Genomic DNA, 23,841 nt, shown 5'->3' with positions numbered 1-23,841 from the left:
CTCTGTGTGAGAGATGTGTTAAATTAGTGGTGCCAGGGATATGTTACCTGTGCTTTGATAGCAAGTCCAGTCATTCATTCTGCTGGCATGTCCCGTGCGGCTCTGGAGTTGGGCACCCTTTGCCACAAAGACAACCTTGTCATGCTCCTGCAGGCTGATGTCACAGGTTCTGCTTGTCCTGGGTTTTGTCATTGGAATGTTTGGTTTTGAAGAAATGAATTCAACCTTTTTACATACCACAAAGTGATGGGAAGAGATTCCTTCCCTTCGTTATTCCTTCACATTATTAAAGGTCTTGTGAGCCAAAGATGAAGAACCCTGAACTGCTAAGTTCCTAAAGAGGAGTTCACTTTAATCGTAAACCAAGACACGAAATACAGAAATGCAGAGTATCTTGGGGCCAACAATATACATGTAGAAGACAAACCAGAGGAAGTACTTGAAAGCTAGCCCCTTGTTTTGTTTATTTGCTAGCTCCACAGTCAGGCATGTGTGTCATTGCTGTTTGTGGACTCTGGAAGAGAAATTGCAGATGAAACGCCTGAAGGTCTTCATCTGTATCAGCACTGTGAGGGTTGCTTCTGACAGTCACTTGGAAATGAGGAACTGTTGTCTTTGGCTTGCTTATTTGTTTTATCCATGAAAACTAAACAAACTGGATGAAGCAACTTGGTTATATGCAGGGGGTAAGATCTTACCCACCTGTGAGCAGTGAAAGAGAAGAAAATACCTCTGAAGTTACAGGCAGGACTGCACTCTGGCCGTTGTATGTAGGTACCTACATGCCTTTGGGGTCTACCTTAGTTCCCCATTCAGTGGGGAATATACCCCTTGTATTCCCTCTTCCTCTTGCTCTGTTAGACTGAGGGATTTGGGGATAGAAACCCTGCATGAAAGGTGATAACCTGAATAATGGTGATGTGTTTTGTGACTCCTGCTGGCCACAACGTGTAGTTTGTGACTGTCATAGTTGTAGATCAAAGCCTTCTGTTGGGACACTTCCAGGACACAGTATAGAGTTTCATCATTTTAACTTGGGAAGTCAACTCAGTGGCTGCATTAAAGCACCTTTGGATGAAACTGAAGATGTTTTCCAAGAAGAACCAAGTTAAGGTGAGAGAGGGCCTGTTGCTTTTGTTTGTTTTTGTAGTCTGGAGTGAGGAGGAGGGGAGATGCCATCCTGGTAGCTTTTCCCTTGAAAGACAACTGCTGGGAGCTGTGGGCAAATAAGAGATCCGAGTCGTTGCTTGGTATCAAGTCAACTGTGCTGACCTGTTCCTGTGGTATTGGAGGACAGCCCTGCTGTGTTCAAATGCAGCATCAGCAGGATCCAACCATCATAGTTTCAGTGATTAACTGAGGTTAATTTATGGGGCTGTATCATACCCTAGTCACTTGTTTTGTGTGTAGGCTGTGCTGGTAAGAGAGACATAAAAAGATTCAGGGGATGGAGCAATTGAGGATTCTGGCAGTAAGCTGCTGCCTCTATCTCTGGTGGCCACTTAGTAGGGGAAGGCATAAACCACGCTGAGGGAAGTGGTTACAGAAGGGAATCCTCTCCCACCAGGGCTGTATTACCTCTTCTCCATACAGTGGAGCCTGTTAATCTGCTATCGTTCTTGCCAGTGGGACAGTGATCGCTCAAGGCCATTTGTCACTCTTTTATTGCTCCTGGAGACTGCAAAGCAGCAAGGTCTGGTTTTGTGGGTTTTTTTTTCTCAGACAATGACATGTATTTATGATGCTACATTGTAAGCTGCTTAGCAAACCTGGAAGGACAACACAGAACTGGGGAGAATCATTAGGGAATAGGGTGGTTCTATAATACTGAACTTGTGGTATAAATCATTAATGCAGATGAGTCTCTCGAGGGCCTTCCCGCTTGGAAAAGCTGTGCTGTTACTTGCCTGAAAATGCAGAGGTCACAAAAGGCATTATATACATGAAGGCCTGCTTGGGGCAGGCCATACGAGGTCCAGATGACTGTGTTAGATTTACATGTCCATTACAGGTGCTGTGCAGGAGGGAATTGCTTGTTTGGCTTTATTCCCAACACTGAACCATTAAATCAGAGATGGCAAAAGCTGTTGTTGCTTTTGACGTTTTGGGGACTTCCCTGTGTAAGTGACAGCAAAGGTCTCTGCCACTGGTGCTCATGTTTTTAACTTACTGACCGCCCTGGGCATTCCGCAGTGTCATCAAGGTGAAGTTGGTAAGGGACACACAAAGCCAAAGGTCTGGCTTTGAAGCTGGATCCATGGTTTATGACTAGAGTTGAGGAGGTGAGGTGAGGACCGGTGCCTGCATTAGGTGTGTTAAAATAGAACTGCTGCAGTGCAAGGGGCTAGTTCTCAGCTGGTAGAAACATCCAGACAGACAGTGGTTTAACCAGGGTTTGGGGTGTTTTTAAATTTTCTTGCCATGTCCCAGCTCTAGTATATGTGCTCATACACAGCTCCATCCCGTGTTGCAAGCTTAGAGGAGAAGCACACCTGGCAAAGATCCATCTCTGCCTTATCTGGAAAAATAATTCTTGAGGGGTGGTTGGGGAGGACTTACACTGGTCACTGCCTCCCTGGGGCAATCCTGTACGTGCCCTCCCATGGCTTGATGTCTCTGGGTGGCCCCCAGCTCACCTTCCTTGTAAAGGATAGTTTTTTGTTCTGTCACAGGTTTGTCACCTTGCATTCATTTTGTGCTCACCCTAGTGAAGTCAATGGGAGTTCAAGGAGGGAGACAGGATTTTACTCCATCTCTCCGTCAATTTGGTGTTGTGGAACACTCAGCACACAAGTATGTGCACTTCATCAGCTCTGCTATTAATTAAGCATGCTCCTGGGGGACGTGCTTAGCCAGATGTGACCAAGTCACCAAAGTGCTTGGATTTAGCTGGGTTTTGTCTGGAATTCGTGTGAACTGTGAACGTGACCTCTGGTGTTTCCAGGGGCAGGGGGAGAAGTTGTTTTTTGCGTGGAAGTCCCATTTCTCAGGTTATTTTTGAGCTAAGGCTGCAGGGTTAGAACATGGCATTTTTCTCTGGGAACTCAAGAATCATGTGCAGGGGACATAAATGCAAGGTATGAAATGGAGACGTTTTTTCTGCTGTGAGCAGTGTGATCTGGAACAAACCAGCAGCCCATCTGGATGACCTGCTTGCTTGATCTTTGGTCCTTACTGATGTCTGGTACCGTATTTAACTTGAATGTAGTTTTGCTCTGTGAAGTGACTTTTTATCAAGCTGGTGTCACAAAGTTCACTGTGTTTCCATGCACAAGCATGCTCACTTTATCAGTCAATGAACACTTACTCCTGATTCCGTCTCTGCACATCTGTTTTTGAAATAAGCCTTTTTTTTTTTTTCCTTTAGCTTGACCTCAACATGGATCCAGTAATTGGAAGTTAGCAGTTGTGTTGACTATATACAAATAAAAATACACTCTAGTTTGCACTCTCACGACTGTGTTGACTCCACAGGGGTTAGCAAGAGTAAAGTTTGCTTTACAATTCAGTCATTTGAACAGATGCAATTCTGATTACGCACACAACCCACTGAAATAGTGCCACTTCTCTACAGACACTTTCCAGACCGTTATTACAATATTCTCTTTGTATTAAAACAGCTATAGTTTTCTAACTTCCTTTTACCCACGTGTTGTAAATCACTGGGTGCCACTGAGCGTATTGCAGGATGACATCAGATACGCTGGTATGAAGAGTGAGGGCTGACAAAGGCGTGGGTCCAGCTGCAGGGCTGTTAGTCGGAGAACAGGCTCGCAAAGGATTTCCTCAGGTTACGGATGGTCTCGGCTTTTGCTTCATCTTCAGTGGCATTTCCCCGCTGGGAGGAGTCAGATATGCTGAAGGTGTTTGTCAGGGACTGCGATTTGCTGAAATGGAAAACAGTGTTCAGATTCAGCAGGAGAAGGTGGTAGCTCAAAGCTGGGTGCTGATGCTTTGCGTTCCATCATGCAGGCAAATTCAAGGGTAAAAGAAGAGGAAAGCAAGGAGAATCTCCATATGCTAAGACATTCAGGAATGAGTGGAGGGGCAAAGGATGAGGGGGTGGCTCTAATATCACAGTCCAAACTAGTTGGTGTTCATGAAAACATCTGACTAAAACTGCAATTGCCTTTTGGTGCAAGTGCTGTGAGCAGCAATTAACTATGGCCACTATTAATGGTGAAGAGTGGATTAGTACTGAGGGTCGCCTGCCTCTCATCAGCTGCACCAGAGGTGGTGGTCCTGCCCTTTCAAATGTGAGAGCATGGGGGGTTTAAACAGTTGGTAGCCTGTGCATCCTGCGCTATGTGTGCAGTTGCCTGCCCTCACTGTCCTGCCTGCTCTGACTGTGAGCTGTGGTCTGCAGGTCTTCAGGCTGGCCACATGGCTCTTGTAGAGAGTGTGAGAAATGCAGGTTATTTGAAAGAACCTGTCTCCTAGTGTTTTAGGTCAGAGCAGGACCATGCTTTCGAGATGAATTTCACGATTTTCCCACTTAGCGTGCTTTGTCACTGAGTGGTTTCTCCTGGTCAGTAATAAGACATTCAGCACAAGACCTGACTGACAGGCATGGAGGCTGCAACCATAGCACCGACAGTTTGATCCTTAAGTCTGCTGGTCTTGGTTTGCCTTGCTAATGTAGGCATAGTCACTGAAAGCCTGTTCCAGAACATCACTCCTCTGCTATGTAGAAACTGTCTTCTCATACCTTAGCCTGTACTTTGTTCTGGTTTGTTCATAAAGGTTTGCTTGTGTCAACTTTTTGTCAACACCAAATAATTTTTTGCCAGTCTTTCCTTCTGTGGTGCCAGCTGGATATGCCCCGTGAATGGCGTCAGCAAAGGCCACTATCAAAGATCCACAAAAGTTTGGTGTGGTGCTCTGCTCCAGAAAAGCACTTAAACAGTCACCATCTGGAGTTTTACACGTATGAATAGTACTGCTTTTGCTAAGTCCTACTCCTCCTCCCCGCCCCCCTCCTTATTTTTTGCTACCAGTTGAAAAAAAATTGCCTGGTAAAGAACCTTGTGTGGCCCCTGTGTTCAGGGAACAGTGAAGGAATGACTCTGGTTGAGCTTTCTGGCCAACCATGTGCAGATTACAGCCAGTCAGGAGCATGCACCCTGCCTGGAAGGTAGCAGCTGTGCTCCTATGAGCAGGGTAGAGCACACGATTAACAGTGAGCACGTGAGCAAGAGGTAGAATGTGAAACCTTAGAGATGTCAAGTACAACTTGTTCTTACTGACAGCGGTTCAATGGGAGCCTGTTACGCCCAGGCACACAGGCCTCTGAAGTAACTCATAGTTGTCCAGGCCTTTGTACCTGGGGGCTACTACCTGACAACCAGTGATACATTCTTCATACCTGCTCAGGGTACTTTTTCAACAGCCTTATTCCAATATTTATAGATACCAGCAGTTTAACAGAGCACCTACTTCAGATGTGGGTGTGGGGTGGCTTGCTGCTTGGATGTTTCAGTGGGGCTCGGCTGATTAGGAGCCCGGCCTTGAGCAGGAGGTCTGGGCTGCTGTGGAGGGAACACGCCTGCCTTGGAAGCCTGGACTGGAGAGGACCCAGTGGCTGATCGGACTTGCTGTGGAGATCCAGGTGACCTTTGCTGCTGAGGTGAGGTGGACTGGGGACTCTGGGGCTGCTGTCCTTGAGGAGAGAGCCGCTGCTGTGGAGGTGCGTTTGTCCGTGGAGGCTGAGATCCCTGGGGCTGGCGTGGTCCACCTGAGTGGGACATGGAGACATAAACATGAGGAAGTGTGTGTGGTGGGCAGCGAGCAAGAGCATCTATATGAAAAAATGGATTTTGCTAAGGGGAAAGAGTATTCTTGGAGTAGCTTCTTGCAGAAGGATAAGGGAAAACCTATTGGCCTAACATTGGTGTCATGTTCACATCTCTAGAGTTGTCCATTTCTCTACCTCCTGCAGCGCTAGAGAAGCTCTGCCACTCTCCCTAAAGAGAGTTATTTCCCTGTGCTGTACTCTTCTATGTAACTAATATTTCTTATCCTTGGTAAGCACTTCCTGTGTTGGGAAAGAAGAGTCACTAGAGAATGAACTCTGCAGGAAATGAAAGATGAATCTGCTGCTTTGGGTCAGCAATCCCTTCGTGGGCCCAGCAGTTTGATGTGAGACTGTGCACCTATATTGTTATCCATATATCAGTTCCAGCATCAGCAGGTGGCTTCAGCCATAATGGTAGAAAACTCTCAAAACTGAAGAGGATGTGGAAAATAATTGGATGTGAGAAATTGCTGGACAGGATAGATAACAATGACAAAAGCAGCTCACAGACAGCATTGTGATGGCTGGCTGGATTTTGCAGGTGGTCAAAGGGGAGTTAGGTGAGAAAAAAACTTCACAGACAACTGAAGGGAAGTACTGGAGATAGGTTCTGCAAGGTCAGCAATTCCTAGGTCAACATACCAGTAGTAGTATATCATGCCAAGATTACATAGATGCCTTTTGTATCAGAAATATCAAACTTTGGGTGCAGCAAAACTGTGGCTGACAAGGAAAAAGTAATTAGCTGTGGGTGTTCATTTGGTGGGAGATTGGGGTGAAGAAATGAAAGGACAAAGGTGACAAAAAGGAGTGTTGAATTGGTTATATGAATTGAGCAGTTGGCATGGCCTGGGAAACCTGCAGGGCAGCCCTGTGCTTTGTTATCTCAATGTACATTAGGACAATAAACCAAATGGGTTGTTCTGAACAACATGTAAGTCAAACCTGCTTCTGCTGTCAGGAGGAGCTGGGGGTGTGTTCTTGCTGACAGGATGGATCAAGGATCCTGCATCACCATGTTAATGTTTGTTCCAAGCCTGACAGTGCCAGCATCTTCCCATTGCCTGATGCTTGCAGCTCCTATAGCTTTGTGCAAACACACATACACCCCGTGCCTTGGACTCTGCTCTGGGGCCAGTCCAAGTGGCCTCACTTTGCTGAGCCAAATGCTACCAGCTGTCAGCGGGGTCTATACCAAAGTTTCACCCCACTTGCTGAGCTGCTGTGGAATAAAACAGCTGCTTTAACAGCATTTGCTGCCTGTGTGTCAGTGAATCAGAACAATGAGTGAAACCTTTATCCCAGTAGCTTTTATTTGGAAGGAATACTGGTATGTCTCAGGCCAAACTGTCATGGGACCCACAGATGTGTACCTTGGGGAGGAGGTCGTGGTTGCGACAGTGGTCCAAGTTGAGGTCCGGTCTGAGATTTCATTGACACAGGCTGAACTTGTGGAGGCTAGAGGAGAAAAAAAACATTCCAGTTAATGAAGAGTCCCCAGAGAGAAGCCCTGTGGTAATATAAGAACTACAGAGTCATGAAGTGTTCCTTAAATATACACACACAAGCAGCATCTGGATGGTAAAATCTCCTGGGACTAAAATGGAGAGCTGAGTAATCAAGAGCACAGAAGTTGTTTGCTCAAAGGGAATAACAATGAAGTTACAATTTAGAATGGTTTTTAGCCAATCAGGAATTACCAAATGTATCAGGCCTGAGGGGGTCTCTTAGTCCTATCTCCCACTTTGGACAGTTGCCAGCACCAGATGTTCCAAAGGAAGGAGGGATGAACCATGGAAACATCTATGGAGTAATCGTCTCTTTACCCTAAAGGGTCTCCTTTTGATTGCTAATAAGCAAGGGCCAGCTTAATCCTTGAAACATGAAACTTATTATCTGCTCCACAAAATCCTTGTAGCAGTTCCAGATATTTTGGTTTGATATTTACACCCAGGCCCTTTGAGTCTTGCTCAGCTCTCAGCCTCCCTGCTTTTCCCATTTCCTAACTCCTTTGCTTTGTTCTGACTTTTGAGAACAGTTCTCACAACCCGCCCTTGCTGGGCTGTTCGTTATTTTGCAAACCTTTACTGCCCTCCCTCTCGTTCACCTCCTTTCTAAAGCCAAGAGACTCAGGCCCACCATGTGAATCTTTCCAGGCTCTTAACTATTTTCATCACCCACTTCCCTTTCCCAGCCTCGTGATTCCTTCTGCAGATGCTAGAGGCAGGTCTGCTTAGGTTACTCCAGATGCAGCAGTATCTGGGTTCTCTGTATGCATCACCAGCTTATTTCTCCTGCATCCCAATTTCCTGCTTCTCCCTTGTCAACACAACCACAGGCTGAGTGATGGTTTTCATTAGCTCGTATGTGACGATGTTTTTCTTGAGGGGCCTGGCTAGCGCCACTCACACAGTCTACAGATTATTTATGTTCTCCCTCCCTCTGCCCCCATCTTAGCTTACCTTTCAGTCTTCTGTGCAGACTTTCATTTGCTGTTGTGGTGACTTAACATATATAGCTCTGTCAGATGCTCTCCCTGCCATCCCTGGTCCTGACTAATACAAATAAGTTGGTGCCATCTGCACTTTCTTCTCTCTCACTGTTTACTCTTTTTGACACATATTTTTATACACACATTAAGCAGTGCAGAAACCGTTGCACAAAGGGTTGGTCCAAGGTTAAAAAAAGTCTGAGTAAACCTATTGTACAAAATTGTTTATGAAAGCGGGGGGGGGGGGGGGAGTGGGGGGTGGGGAGGGCTGGAGACAGATAGGCTGGTACTTGCTGGATTATTTACATGGAAAGCACAGTGATAAAAGGGTTTTCAAGGCTCCTGGAAGATCAGGAGAATGAGCTTAGTGGTTCTGGAAATGGGAAAAAATGTTTCATAGTATTGAAACAAGTTTGAACTGACTAACACAGATGTGATGAGGTTGCCAGACCATCTTTTACACTTTTTTTCTGGGACTTGACAAATGGATCTGGAGGAAAATCTGGGACTTTCCCACTCTTGGCTTCTAGTTCTACATAGCTTGGGAGGCTAAACCTTCCATTGGTGCTGGTGGAAATTTACTGTCCCAGTGCTGTGAGACATCCTGATTAGACCAACCAAAGAAAGGGACTCAGATTTCATATTCACCTCCATGACCTTGCCCACAGCCAACCCAAGGTTTCTCAGAGGTTAAGGTAAAACAAGATTTTGAGGCTCAGAGATGAAGGGATAAGGGCCAGACCAAGGTCTTCTGCTTTTGGAAGGGAAACAGTGACAGGAAGGCATGCAGATGGGGCAGAGAGTTGGAGAACCACAGCTGTAACCATGAAACCAGGTTTCATGTTGTAGCCATGAAAAGAAGGTTGACATTAACATCTTAACCTGTCCTGGGCTCAACTGACCCAGTTACCAACATGACCAGGCATCCTTTCTGTATCCCCTCTGCTAAGTGTTTGCAAGAATTAAAATCTATCAAATTTATGTTGTCATCTGAAGGCATCTTCTGCTCCATAGTGAAACTTTGGCTTTTAGCCCCTACCTGCTTGATTTCTTTAATAGTACTTGTCTGTTGCCTTGTCTAAGCCTTTTTGACAGTCTAGCTAGCTACGTTGTTTTGATTCATTGCCTGTTATCTACCACTTTATGAAAGAATTCTCAAAGAAATGATGGAAAAAGAATCAAAAGGAAATGAATGGGATATTTTTCTTTGCAAAACAGTGGTAGATGATCTTATGCCATAATTCTGCTGGTTTATTAGTCTTCTGTATTATTCTTTAAAATATTATCTGAGATAATTCATAAGATCCATGACTTAAAGCTTTTTAAGCACATATTTTGTATCTGTTGTACAACAATCCTCTCGAGCAAAAACTGTTTGTAATGAAATTGCACAATTTTTTTTCTTGGCAGCTTAGTTATTTCCTAAATTCAGTTAGTTTGATGTAGTCATCTGGGTCTGGTGGCTTAATAATTTTTTAAAGTATCAGTAATCGCTGATTTAATCACTGTTTTTTTTCTCTCATATCTGTCTCTCTTATCAGGAAATATAGTTTAAATATTTCCCTATTTTCAGCAATTTCCTGGAATCACAACACAGTCCCTTAGTCTTCCTTTTTTCCCCTTAACTTTGGATGATCCATAAAATCCACCAATTGTTTGGTAGGGTTTCATCTTTTGATGAGCTACAAGAATAATTTCATTCTTTCCCCTGTCCTTCAAAATCAGTTCCTACCCTCCTTATGTTTCCTTTTATTAGTTGCATGGTGGTCCATAAAGGTATTTTTAAATGTCATGTTTCCAAATTTGGAAGACTCCCCCTCCCTTATCTTTTTTCTAATGTATGTTTGAATGTCCCCTATCACTTTACCACTTAACTCCAGAAGTTTAATCCTTATGTTCCTGGTTCAGAGGCAGATCAGAAATGTATGTATGCATTCTGGAAAACAACAGTCTCTCAAATAACAGACTCATTAAGGTTGGAAAAGACCTCCAAGATCATCTAGTCCAACCGTCCCCCTACCAGCTGTATGACTGTCTAAACCATGTCCCAAGTACCTCATCCATACAGCTTTACTTCTAATGCTAGGTGAATGAGTAATTTTCTTACTTTATTAAAAGAATATTTTTAAACTGCTTGATTCATACTGTTATATTTTGATATCATGTCTATCCCCTGGACCTCAAACCTAATGGAATATAATCACTTTCTGAATTTGTACCTGGGTGTTTCCTAAGGCTCGGGCAGGGTGTTTTTTCCTCTTGCACTTGGATTTTGCAGTTCCAGGAAGCAGACATCTACACAGATGGGGAACTCTCTCTGAATTGCTGTCCCACTATGCTATTTGACTTGCTTCTTGATACCTGTAATCTCACATTGATATGTCTCATTGCTCTGTCAAGGCCGTGCATTGCTTCATAATTTCTCATTTTTTCTTGATCCAGAGACTAGTATAGAGAACCCCAGAAGTGTGTATGTATATTCTATGCATACCCATAGGATATGAAAGTATTCATGCTTCCAGGTATTCAGTACTGCTCTCTATTCAGAATTGTTATTTTGGTTTGCTCTGTGGAATGTTTACCTGTAGCTCTCATTCTGCATCTCCCCAGCCTCATGTAATTACTTCTCTCTGCCCATTTGGAAGTAGGTGTTATGTTAGTAATTGCAGCTTGTGTGGTTTCTGCAGTGTTTGTTGTACCAAGATCTTTCTCTACTGCTAAATGCTCTCTAGTTAACATGTTTGTGACTTTAATTTTCTTGATTTTGTATTCAAATATTTGTAGGTTGCATTCTTGAAGATGACCCTTTTCTTATTTAACTCTACTATGACACCCTATTGCTCCAATTCAATTTATTTTATTCCTATTTTGTTCCTGGTTTAGGTCTGTTGTAATCCAATCCTCTACCAGTGTATGACATAGAGCACAGATGCATCTGTCCATGTTCTCAGTTTCTGTTGGCTCCTCCTTTGCTCGTAGCTTATACACTCTGTGTCTTGGTTATCTCAGATGGCAGTTGTTGATTTCACTTTGGCTGGACTGAATCACATCCCTTCTGTATCACTTTCCCTGCCACAAAGCAATTTTAGTGTATATTACATTTACCCCTCACTCTGGCTAAAACTCATTTTGGAGTTACCCTGAATACCCTCCATGCTGGGGACCTGGCTTAGGAGGAGTGGGCTGTCATATGACAAAAGCAGAGAGCCATGAAGTCCTTTCTCCCATTTCTTTTTGTCTCAAGTGGAAATGGAAACTGTTCCAGTGTGTTGCAGGCAGTATTATCCCTCAGCCTGTTTACTCTCCTGTCCTTTCTCTTGAACAGTTTTGTTGTCCTCAAGCCTTTATGCTTGGCTCCCTGCTACATACTGAAAGAGGTGTAGCAGGTATACCTGGAGACACAACTTGTGTTCTGGTGTGTGTAATTTATACAGAACTGCCACCGGGAAATGTGGTTTAGATGTGTTTGATACTCAGAATAAGTGTACATGAGAAGCACTAAGGGATCAGTTTAAATGCAAAAGAAAAAAAAAAGTTTAAATCCAAAAAGTTCTTCTGTGAATTCAGCATTAGTCAAGCCTCCTCCTGATGAAGGGAGTGACAGGCATCTCCAAAGAAGAAAGTCTGCAGTAAGGAATGGAACAACTCTTGGTGGAGATTCTCACTTTCTTTTCTGGGAAACAAAAATTTTGATGAGGGATGCAAAAACGGTCATGAAACCTACGCTGAGGGATGGTGTTAGACAGAGCACCCAGTCAGGTGTTACAAGAGCCCCTAGAAATGTCTGGCTTCAATATGAATCAATGAGTTTAGCAAGCCAGAATGTCTAGGTGCTTGAATCACACTACTGGTGTGATGCCACAGTTATATGGAAGGAGAGGAAGGGAGATGGGTTTCTTAGGGGCGCCCACTGCAAAGAGTCTACAAGAGACTTCTTTGGAAGAGCAGGAGTCGGTCCATCCCATAGACTCCTGTGTGGGAGTTCAGCTCTCTGAGGTGTCTGACTGCCTGACACCCACAGGGAGAAGAGAGAGAGAAGTTTAGGAAAACAGCATGGCCACAAGTGCTCTGTTTGCTCATACCCAAGGCCTCAGCGGTGACGGCGTTGATCCAGCAGTGATGACAAGCTGAGACATTTTGGAAACAACCAGATCAGCTATAAGCTGTCTGTCCTCTTCCACATGTTCCCCAATCAGGGGCATCGAGCTGTCCATCACCTGCCGCAGGAAGGAAAACCAACAGTTAGTATGGAGGTTTCCTGGTGGCAGATGCCTATTCCAACTCACCTTTCACACTAACCTGATTTGTGTCTCCAAATCCTTGCCAACACCTCCAGTCACCACTCCCCTCCATGCTGAAACATGCTTGACTTTCCTAGGTGTGGGATTTCACTTAGGGTTTGGCTTTTTTTTTTTGGAAATGGAATGTACTTCCTCCCCCCACCCCGTTTTCTTTCCCTTCAGAACTTAGAAGCCAAGCCAAGCTTTCTGGTGACTGGAGGCTCTCTAAATCAACTAAACAGAAACTCGCTTCTTCACGTGTCCCGAGGAGCTGCCTCTGATGGATGATATCCCTGGCATTGTCTCACAGCATTTGGGAGTGACATTGCAGCTGAAAAGGCCACAGGAGAAGGGAAACAACATGTACCAAAGCCTGAGGAGATAAGTGCAGCAGAGGCTGGAGGAAACCAGGAAACACTTGGAGTTAAATACTTGCAAAGCACTGCACACTTAGGGGGGAAATAAACACCCCAAATGTGTAATGAATGGGATGTCACCAAACCAACAGCACCCAGTGCAGGAAAGTAAACATATTCTCTGCCTGTCTTCTTGCTATTGTTGCAATACAACTGATTTGCAGGCAAGTAGTACAACGGCGCTGAGGAAAGCTGGGAAGCAAGACTGTGGGGATGGGGGTGAGGGGGGGAAGGAGAACTGTCAGAGGGTTTTTGAGATAAGAAATGGTCTGACAACAACAACAATAATGAAAGCACGGCAGCCCCTCGGCTCTATAGCAGCGCTAAACGCTGTTTTCAACAGTTCATCATAAATCAAGTGCTTTGCAAACATCAGCTAAATCCCACAGGAAGCACCGCGCTAGGATGAAATTAAGATTCATGAAGTAAATATAAATGTACCAAAATATCAGGGTTGGAAGAGTTTATTTTGTTTTGCTTTTATTTTTAAACCAAACATCAACCCCCCCTGGAAGTGCAGAGTTAAAGGTTGCGCCGCGGCAGAAAGGGTCTGACTCACGCTCGGATAACAATCCGGAGCGCGCTCCACCCTGGCAGGGCGGCAAGAGGCCGCTCCTGGAGCCACAGGGAAAGTTTTGCACCCCTTTCTAAAGGTTTAAAGTAGGGAAATCGGTGCGGTGGGTTCATCGAGTTTGTAGTCTAGTCTGTTTTTGTACAGTGACTATTAATTTGGATTAATTTCTAATTATAGTCATCCAAATTTCTAAGTACAGTCACTAGAGAAGCTGCCTCGGAGGCTTTAACTGGGGGTTGCGTGAAGAGTGAGTTGGTGTTTACACTCATGCCACACTTGACCCAGGGGGTGAATGGAGGTTAGAAAATTAGACAGCAGCGCTCAGCTAAATACACAAAGTGGCTTTTCGTCCCGCTGTCCATTTTGTGGTCTCTCTCTGTTAAAAAAAGAGTGAGGAGATGCTTCTTAGCAGTGTCGGGAACGGCCAGTTCCCGTCTGTGTGTCATTATCCCGGGGCTCCCGGGGGCTCTCCAGCAGGTTCCTGAGTAGGTTTCCCTCCCCACCACTCCCACCTTAAACTCGTTCTCCTTTGGTTTGGAGATGCCAATTCATGCCTGAGAAAAAGAGGTCCCAGCAGCTCACGGTGCGAGGGAGCGGTGTGACCACTAGATGATGCCATTACTCTGCCAACAGCCTGCCCAGCGAAGCCGACCCAGCTCCTGACCTCCCGATCCTCCTTGCGAGTAACTGAGATCCAGCTCTGGGCAAAACACCCCAAACCCTTCATTTCCCCACCTTGAGAACGGCTTTTCACTATATCTGGCTGGAGAGGAAGATGCTGTTTGGTAAAACAGAGGGAATGAACCCTGGAGGGGGTCCCACCTGAACTGGTGAAGGTGCACCAGGGATGAGGGTGTCTGCTGCCCTGCTGCGTCTGGCAGGGGAATATGAGGTGTCAAGAGACTGCAAATATGGGAAGGAACAATCATATGGGTAAGGGAAGGCCTTTGAAAACAGCTGTGATTTCTGTGGGCAAAGCAACTGCTGGTTGACACTGAACTGAAAAGTGACACGATGTATCACCTTGTCTGTCATCTGGGGCAGGGGAATTGCTCTGGAACTGGGCAGATACAAATGCGAATGCTGAAATAAATCAAACAGCTGGAATGAATACGTGAATCACAGGCAGACTGCACTCATCTCTTCTGGGGAGATCACAGAACAGCTGGCCGAGACAAGAAGACGTCAGCACATATGGACCCGGCTTTTGAAACTGCACAAGGTCAGTGGCTGCTCCTGGTGCAGCTGCTGTTTCCTGATAAGGTGTACGGGGGGGTGGGGGGTGGGGGGAGTGGAAAGCAGCTGGGCAGAGAAGAGAATCAGGAAAACCCTGTCCCGCTCTTCCCCCCGTGCCTATCTGTCGCTGAGGCCTGAAGGCTGGTCTTGTTATTCCATGCTCTGGTGTGCAAGAACAGGGTGTTAGGTGATTTTTGGTGAAGGAAGGAGGAAACTTGATTAGACATATCAAAAGAAATGATGTTGCAGCACTAAAGAGATGGGCAGGGCTTCTTGGAGGGCAGTGAGGACCATGTCTAGTAACACAGGTTAGCTGTATGGCAGGTAGTGCTTAGCTGATCCAGGGGGAGGAATACATCTGATGGATCTTCCTCCACTTGCTCCATATTTGTCAGCATAGCAGAGATGTAGAAAAGGGTTAGATTGCTGAAAAGAGGGAGGAGGATTGTAAAACCATGTACACTGCTGAGCTTTTTTGAGAATCTGGCTGTTAACAGTAGTACTGAACTTGATTACTTTGAGGATTTGGCCTTCTGAACAAGCACTGACTATTCATGTTGAGTATTCCCTTATAGTGACAAAATTCTTTAATCAGAGGAAAAAGAAGCCCCAGCATTTACCATTAAGTTCACAGCTATTTTAATAGAATGAACCTTTGGAAAAATCCAGTGATATCTTCAGTTTTCACTATGAGTCATGAAAATGGTGCTTAAGTGTGCCAGTGCTTTGAAGGGCAGAAACATTCTAGATTCTGCTGTTTGCCATGGGAAAAGAGGGAGAAATTCAAGTAACAGCAAATACCATGGGTGCAAGATTACTCTTGTCCTGTACTGATAACTCATCTGTCTTAACCTGATTCTGTTTGCAGCAATCCACTGTGATGAATCTGAGTTCATAGAACTGCCCATCACTACCTCTGCAAATCCTTCCTAGAGAACTGCTTTGCACGGTGAAAATTAATTACTGCCTGCAATTGCATTGTGCAAATTCCTTATTTGCTCAGCCCTTTTAGGCGTGCTTTCTTGTAAAATGTCATGGCACACTGTTCCTTCTCACCAAGAAAAATACAACTGTCGCACTATCAAATACCTTTTTTCTCCCACAATCAAAAGAAAAAAGCAAAATAAAGGATCAGTTTCAGACCAAGAAAAGTACCCCAGGAAGTAGGCTGGAGGCAATTAATTACTTGTCAGCATCTCCCTCAGATCTGCATAATATAGAAAAGGTGCCTGTTTGGCTTTGTTCTGCTCTTTGTACTGCACTATTCTACTCCTTTCCTGACAATGTCTGTCAGCCTGGCATCTGAATGCCTGCTAGATGTTGGTACATCAGGCCTGCTCAATCAGGTTCTCTGCTGGGATAATTCAGTGTGACCCATCTGAGGCTGATGTGCTTCTCGTGATTTGTATCACATTAGATCCATTGCTTTTTACCTTGGGAGAGAGGAATATTAGCATGCATTTCTGTCTCTGTGTGCAAGCTGATGATGGCTGTTAGTGTATGGATGTGCTTTCCATCCAGTCAGTCACACACAGGAGCAGATGTGAAAACCCAGAGGTATACCCAGGCACAGGCATATAATCCTTAAGCACAGAATTAGCCATGTGTGCACGTACGTAGGCTTATATGCAAAAATAGATGCAGGGATATGAAATCCACATCTCCTGTCTGACCATGTATGGACAGAGTCCAAATGCTCTTACAGTCATCTCTAGCAAGGCTGCTTTCTTGCCCCTCCTTTCGTAGCTACATGTGCACAGAGGTGGAAAAATGCACAGCAAGGAGACAGCCTGCTCTGGGGGATGCTCCTCGAGGTGCTGATGTGTTGCATACAGGGGCAGACCCCATCAGCCACGGCCCCATCACTTCAGGAAAGATGGGGGCTAGCTAGTGTTTTGCTGCTGGCAGCACGCTTGCATCACATGGCCTTTGACAGGTCACTGCTCCCCAGAGAGCAGATACATAATGCAGGAATGCACAGTCGCTGGAGGGCTCACGTGGTTCTCATCAGCATCCCAACCCTCAGTGGGTGGGACTGCTCTCCCACACATAGCTTTCCAGTGTGTCAGCACCCCTGTGTGAAGCCATGGGCTGGCTCTGCTCATCTTCCTTTGCCGGCCTGTGGTGGTGGAGTTTACAGCAGGTCAGATGCTGTGCCTCCTTGAGTCACATAGTGACAGAGGCACTTGCTTACTTGCCAGATTTTCTCCCCCAGAGCGTCTCTCAAGTTTCCACTTTGATTTTCTGGCCAACTTTTCCTTCTCTGCCCTGTTAGGATGACCCGAATGTGCTATTCACCCCACTCCCACGTCTGCCTCCTGGCCTGGCAAGGAACATGTTGAACTTTAGCTCTCAGAGCCACAGTTTGTCCAGTTAATGGGGTTCCAAACACGGAAGTTTGTGGTCCATGCTGCCCATAGTAACTCTATGGTGCTTTGTCTTGCTGCTCTGTTACTGTAGTGAATGCTGTCCAGGCAAAAGATTTTAGCAAATACACCTGATTTTTAAATTAAATTAAATTGTCCTCCCTACTTGTGGACCTTTTTGCTACATCCATAATGTATTCTGCTCCTTTAAATAAGATGCAACTAGGATTTTTGTTATTGAGGTTCCCTTTAAAGTGTTTGGGAAACACAGGTTCATTCAGAGAGAAACTGAGATTTTTTTTTTAATGGTTGGAATCCCAGGCTGGACCTCTGCATGGGCAATGGGGGGAAATTAACATGACTAAAATGCTAACATCATCTGGCACCTGAATTCAGGTTGGGCTGAATATGGACATGTTTGATCATGATGCTGTTGATCCCTCCTAGAAGCCATGAGAGAGAGACTGGCTTGACAAGTGCTTGGACTAGCAAGGATGGTACTGGGGCACTGGTGCAGAGACAGGCCAAACTTCAGATGTTTCCACCAACACTTGCAGGCTGTTATGTGCTCAATAAGAAGGGAGCTTCATATCTGACCCTTGCTGTTAAGTTTCTGCACTGTGGGGCTTTATCAGCTGGAAATCTGGGGTGGCCAAGCAATCTGTGACTCTCCTTTTCACAGTCTACATTGAGAAATGAAGATATTTCAGCCCTGACACCTTGCTGCATATCTGCCAGTTTAATTGGGACTCTAAGTCAGTTTCTTGCATATCAGTGGAACACAGATTGGAGAAAAAGATGGGCACCAGGAAATGGTGACTGCTGGACTGAGCACGCAGGGGTAAGTGAGCACATTGGTGCATATGAACTCCAAGGGAACGTGTTTGCAGATATGCTTCCCAAGGGAGACTTGGATTCAGGTTTCCCATGCTCTCACCTCAATGATATAGTCTTTTCCATCTTTGCTGTGGACAGCTTTGACAGCGCAGATGTCGAGACCTCCAAACATTTCCGCACAGGCGTCTGCCCAGAGTCTGTACCTGCAGAGACCACAGAGACATGGCCTAGGATTAGCTGTCATTGGGCAGACCACCAAATACAGCCACCCATCCCACTGCCCCTAGGAGCACAGAGAGATTTGGGAACTCTTTCTATCACAAGGCACACTTCATGTGCATTTCTGGGTCATTGCCTCCCTCTCTTGCACAGAAGATGGAGCAAAAAGAAAAAAAAATCTTGTCTGGCTTCCCTTCATTTCAGATTTTTTCAGTCCTGCCCTCAAAGCCACCTTAAAATGTTTCTTTCCCTCCTTCATATTTACATCACATCTCCAGTTGGTTGTCATTTGGCCAAGCTATAAATATTTAGCTCATTTAATCTCCCAGTAGTGTTGGCCCCTTAGCGTTTGTATTGGCTTTGCCTGAAAGCCCTCCATTATGCAGGCAGCTTTCTCCTGATAAGATGTCCTGCACATTGGAGCGGGAATAGGATTGGAAAGCGAGTGCAGAATTTAGCAGGCAGTAGCCATCCCCTCCCTGATCTGTAACCCTGTGGCTCCCACTTTTTACGATTTACTCTTTCAATTTCATCCTTTCACAGCCTCCTGCCTCCCGTCTATCCCCTGGGTCTTGCTCCCATCGCACAGACCAGGCGTTGCTTTGTCACGGGAGAGCTGTAGGCTGTATCCCTTTTCTCTAGCCCTCCCAGAACAGGAACGTGAGCTGCTATGAACAGGGGCCAGGCCAGGCGGGTGCCCCCTTAGCTATCCTGGTGTCAGACGAGGATAGAGAACGACAATAGGCGTATTATGGGGGGACCGCATCCCCACGCTGTGGAAATGAGGCGGGAGTCAGGCGGCCTGGTTTTATTTCCTGTGCAGCTGTGCTGCAGTCCTGACCATTTCAATAAAAAGAATAATCTCAGAACAGCAGATCTGTAAGCAGGACGACGACAAGATGAGGGGAGGGGAGGGAAGGCCACAGTCTCATGAAAACACTGACATTTTGCAGACCCTGCAGGGACTGGGAAAAGAGCTGTTCTGGCCAAAGAACAAGTTTATGTCCTTGAAGCCATCCAGAGTCCCCAACATAATGATCAACTTGTGTGAACACAATGTCTGTGGGAAGATGCAAGAATATCACTTATATGACTACTGGTGCTCTCTTATCCCTAATGAGCAGGTCAGGCACGTTCGCCCCAGTCCCCCTGAGGAAGACAGCGCCTGAGGAGTCAGTAGCATAAGGAGAACTATGGACCCCATGAGCCAGGCAGGAGACACAGCAAGCCGTTCTCATGCACTGCTGTGACCTCACACCTTGGGCCACCATCATGGAAACTACTGCTCTTCCCAAGGGACATCTCTAGGTGTCTGGGTTCAGCAACAAGGCTCAGGGAATTGTTGTCCATGACGGAGACCTCAATAGCTTCATGTCTTCAATGTTGCTGGCCCTAGGTGAGCACTGGAAGATGTCATAGGTGCTGGGGTGTAATAGCAGTGCTACAGGACAAAAGGGTGTATTTATGCATATGCATCAGGAGTAATATTTGCAGAGGAGTTACTGCCATTTTGCCTAGTGTTCCCTGAACACCTCAATCCTTTGGGTTAGTGTTCAGTTCAGTGGGTACTTCAGGTTGCTCCTACTCATCAGAGCACTTCAGTGCACTCCTGCTTCATTGCACACACTGATGGCTCATAGATTTTGATGGGATTTGTTGCATTCATGACTGGATAAGGCCAGAGTGGTGAATTGTTGTACTACATCCATAAAATGAACTTTCAAAATGCAGCACAACAGGGTGGCTGGGAATCTGGGTTTAGTCCTACAGCACTGCAACAAGGGAATGTCTACCCTTCATCTCTCTAGCTTCAGCTGTGTTATAAGCAACCAGGATGCATAATAATGTCCAGTTCCCACAGTCCTAATTAAAGTCTTGCCAAGTCACCTTCAGCATTTTATTTGGGGCTTGGCTTGGCTTTCCTGTTTCATGGAACTAAAGGTGCAGAAGGGACCTTAGATGATCAGCTGCATAACTCTTGTACCCCAAAGAGGAGACATTTCTTTGATCTGTTCTGAAAGAGTACAGAGATTCCACATCTCCTCCAGGAAATCCATTTCTGTGCCATGCTATCCTTACTGTTAGGAAATACAGGAAATGTTCAAATGAACACTTTCTGCTATAATTTAAGACCATTATTTCTTAGTAATATAATGAGTGAGTAATGGCCTATTAGCAGCCTTTTACGTATGTAAAGAGCTTGTGCCCTTTAAGATTTTTTATCTTTAGGATGGAATGGTGCTTAGCTTGTGGATGATTTCTTCTAACTCTGTGACAGCTTATGAAGGAAAGTGAAGTTCTGCACTAGAATCATGGATTCATCACGAATGAGTCTACACCTTTACTGGAAAATATCAGTAGTCTGCTAATCATTAAAAAAGGTGAAAAACTACATAAGGAATAATTGTATGCTTTTCTTATAGGTTAATTATGTTTTTTCTCTCTCCATTTATTGTCCTTTTGGCTCTCTCCAGCTTCTTGATATTTCTTTTCAAATGTGATGCCCAATCCTGGACAGAGTCAGAATTAATCATGATCCTAACAAAGTGGAGATATAATCTGAAAATAAATATTAGATTCACTAGGGACGAATGCCTGCACATAATGTATGGATTCTATAAATCTACTAATAATCTACTTAAATAAAATGGAGAACAAGTGACTTGATTGCAGTTCTTCAGAATATAGTCCGGGAATTCCAGCAAAGCACAAGTTTACCATGAGTCAACAATGTCATACAGTTGCAATGTTAGTAAATATCTCAGTGACTTGAGTATATGGAAGTACCATCTGCAGATTTTATTCTGTAAAATGCAATTCCTTCTGCTCTATTCAGCAGTGAGAAGACTGTAGTTAAAACAGTGTCCGCTTCTGGGAGACCAATGCAAAATACTGCTTTCAGCACTTCATCTGACAGATTTTTCCCTGTGATGAGCAGAAGAAAAATACTTTTCTGTGCCTGCCTCTCATTAGTAATGTACTTAGAATAACTTCTTGTTACTTCTTGTTTTGTGCTGTGACCTTTCCGATTTTATCCCTACATGTTTGTGCTTGTGTGCTTGACCTTAGCACGCTGATCTTGTTTCCTGTGGCTACATTCACTAAAGATCTAATGATTTAGCAATGTTGGTCTCTAGCTGTACTTCTAGTCTGTTCTCCAAAATAGGACAGTTTGCCTTTGTGCCATTAGTATTTTTTTAAGGAAACACTTGGTCTTTTAAACTCCTTTATCCAGCCTCCCGGGAGACCTCACTTACCAGTTCTCGCAATTAACTGAAGTCTGAAATACAATTCCTCCCTTCTAGCCCAAGAATAGCCTCTTCCTTACCTCTCTGTCATTGCAATCTGTTCTAGCATCGCAGAACCCGTGTTTGCCTTCCAGTTCCCAGAGATGGACGTCCTCCTAGAAAAGCAAACCAAAAACATAACCTGAACATGAAAATACACTCCTGCCCCATTCTCCCTCATATAGAAGTCCTCATTATTGACTCAGTGCTTGTACAGGAGGGGATGAGGTGAGCTTCCTCATAGAAGCCTTTCCAAATCCTGCCTCAACAACACTCCATACAGGATATGGTGTTCAGACTCATGAAAAACTGAATGAGGAGTTAGACAGGGAAACCTCCAAGGAATCTTGAGCACACATCAAGCTCTGTGAGTACTTTCTTTCTTTATACATCAGGCCCAGAAAAGCTGAAATGTCTGTAGATCTTTGGGATAATCACTCTTGTGTTCTGCGATGGGTAGCATCCTCTGTCCATGGAAGAGAACATTTCCAGGAAACATCTCACTGAGTAGCTTCACAAATGTCAGCTCTGAAATTCTGTGTCTCCTTAACTTTGATTTTAATTGTGTTTGTGCCACAGAAGAGATGATTATACCATCTTTTTCACTGTTTTTTCATTGACGTGTCCATGGCTCACTGTGTCTGAACCTGGGGAATGTATAAATGCAAAATTGTTGGAGTGTCATTAGCTGCATTTTCCCAAAAATGTACTGTTGCTGGCAAATCCTGTGTTTCACCATCATCCATGAAGGGATGAAAATTTTCCTTTTCTTGACCTCAGACACAAGGCAGACCTTGGACAGCCTGCTGTAACAATACTGTGCAGAAAAGCCTGTCATAGTGTACAAGCTAGGACAAGTCAGCAAGCTGACAGGGTACATCCAGAGACCATCTCCATGTTGAATGAGATTTAGGTAGAGACTTAAGAGGGGAGCATGAGGTGTAATCTAGCACTTCAACATGAGGTCGTGGGAAACCTCCTTGCCAGTTCTGTCACCTTTGCAACATGATGTGGAAAATTGATTCTGAACTTGGAAAACTATGTGAAGCAGTGGTAATACTGATGTCCTACTAGACTATAAACCTGGATCATTGTAGCTGACTACCTAAGGTTCCCCTTTACTCTGGTGAGGGACAGCCTGATGTCCTTTTTCCCTTTGTTTTCGGAAGTGGTGTGTATAGTTGCTGTGAAATTTAAAAGGTCTTAGTAGCCTGTATTTAAATAAGTGGGAGGGAAGCCAAAGGAACATGATTACTGTGTTGAATAACTGTATTTCCATATAATTGACTCTTGTCCCCTTCACCCACCATCTATCTCCTTGCCTTACTTTGTAATCAAAAGAACGTGTTCCTCCTCAAGCATTTATTGTTATGAACCCTTTGATGGCCTATAATGTCAGTGTTCAAACCTCAGTCTCTCTTTTTCTTTTGACATGGGATTTTTAGGATTATGTTTTTCAGTTCTGCAATGGGAAAAACCACTCTTTATTAACATTCAGTTCAGAAAATTGCCCTGCAGTGGCAGATGGCATCCTGATTTCCATTAGTACTGATGAGAACTCCCAGAGTCTGATTAGTGACAAGATGATTTGGTATCAGTGTTTAGAAAATGTACCTGGCATACCAAATGTAAGCAGCTGTGTTGCCCCTGAGAAAACCAATTCACAGCTACATGGTTTTACAAGGAAATTTGATGTGGGAAAATTCCCAAAATAAGAGCTCTGCTCTGGTTGTTGGGCAGATAGGCATAAAGTATAAAACATTTCTCTCTTTTGCATCCCTACCTTTCCTTTTAGGGAACTTCCCTGTTTTTAAACAGAAAAACTTAATTTGAAGCCCTGCAGGTCAGTCACCAAATTTCTACATCCCAGCCTCTGTTAAAATGACTCCCTTCCAAGCATGTCTGAGCAGTTCAGGTGTCACCAGATTTTTCTCATTCTTTTTTCTTTCCCTTTTTGTATTCACTCTGAGGTGCAAAAGGAGACTGAAGACAAAGAGCTTTCTATAAGGATGCCCTGCCTCAAACCACATTTCTCTCAGGGACTGAAAGTCAAAGTGCTGTCAGCCATTCTAAATGTTAGAGGGCTGCATCAGTATACATTTAGTATCTTAGAGGAAAGGACCACCGAGTTTTGAGGATCAGCAGATCAAGCAGATTTGTGACCGACACCTGCACTGCTTAAGATAAGTGGAGAAACTAGCAAATATTGGGCTGTTGGTGCCCTATACTCACCATCTCCCAGCTGGGCCATTTCAGTCTAAAAGCAGTTGCAGTTTACGCACAGTTGAAGTTGTAGACCCTACAGAGCATACTGAACTGCATTTGAGGTGACAAAACCAGA

At 44.7% G+C, this 23,841-nt stretch overlaps 1 protein-coding gene across 2 annotated transcripts in view; it reads right to left on the bottom strand.

The window, feature by feature from the left end:
* Positions 1–3,754: 3,754 nt before the first annotated feature.
* The window catches only part of SYN3 (synapsin III), a gene marked incomplete at both ends in the record, with an annotated part of 175,576 nt that continues 155,489 nt past the window's right edge, over positions 3,755–23,841 (bottom strand). The window contains 6 exons of one of the 2 annotated variants that reach the window (XM_084273252.1): positions 3,755–3,887; positions 5,437–5,734; positions 7,168–7,252; positions 12,368–12,502; positions 18,095–18,197; positions 21,542–21,616. In XM_084273252.1, the coding sequence (XP_084129378.1) occupies positions 3,755–3,887; positions 5,437–5,734; positions 7,168–7,252; positions 12,368–12,502; positions 18,095–18,197; positions 21,542–21,616 (829 nt within the window). The remainder of the gene's footprint in view (positions 3,888–5,436; positions 5,735–7,167; positions 7,253–12,367; positions 12,503–18,094; positions 18,198–21,541; positions 21,617–23,841) is intronic. The other variant, XM_084273253.1, reaches the window with a different exon arrangement.

The sequence above is a fragment of the Gallinula chloropus genome, assembly GCF_964237585.1.
Source record: "Gallinula chloropus genome assembly, chromosome: 1".
NCBI classification, from domain to species: Eukaryota; Metazoa; Chordata; class Aves; order Gruiformes; family Rallidae; genus Gallinula; species Gallinula chloropus.
The sequence above is the reverse complement of the archived record's forward strand: the minus strand, read 5'-3'. Positions and strand labels throughout refer to the sequence as shown.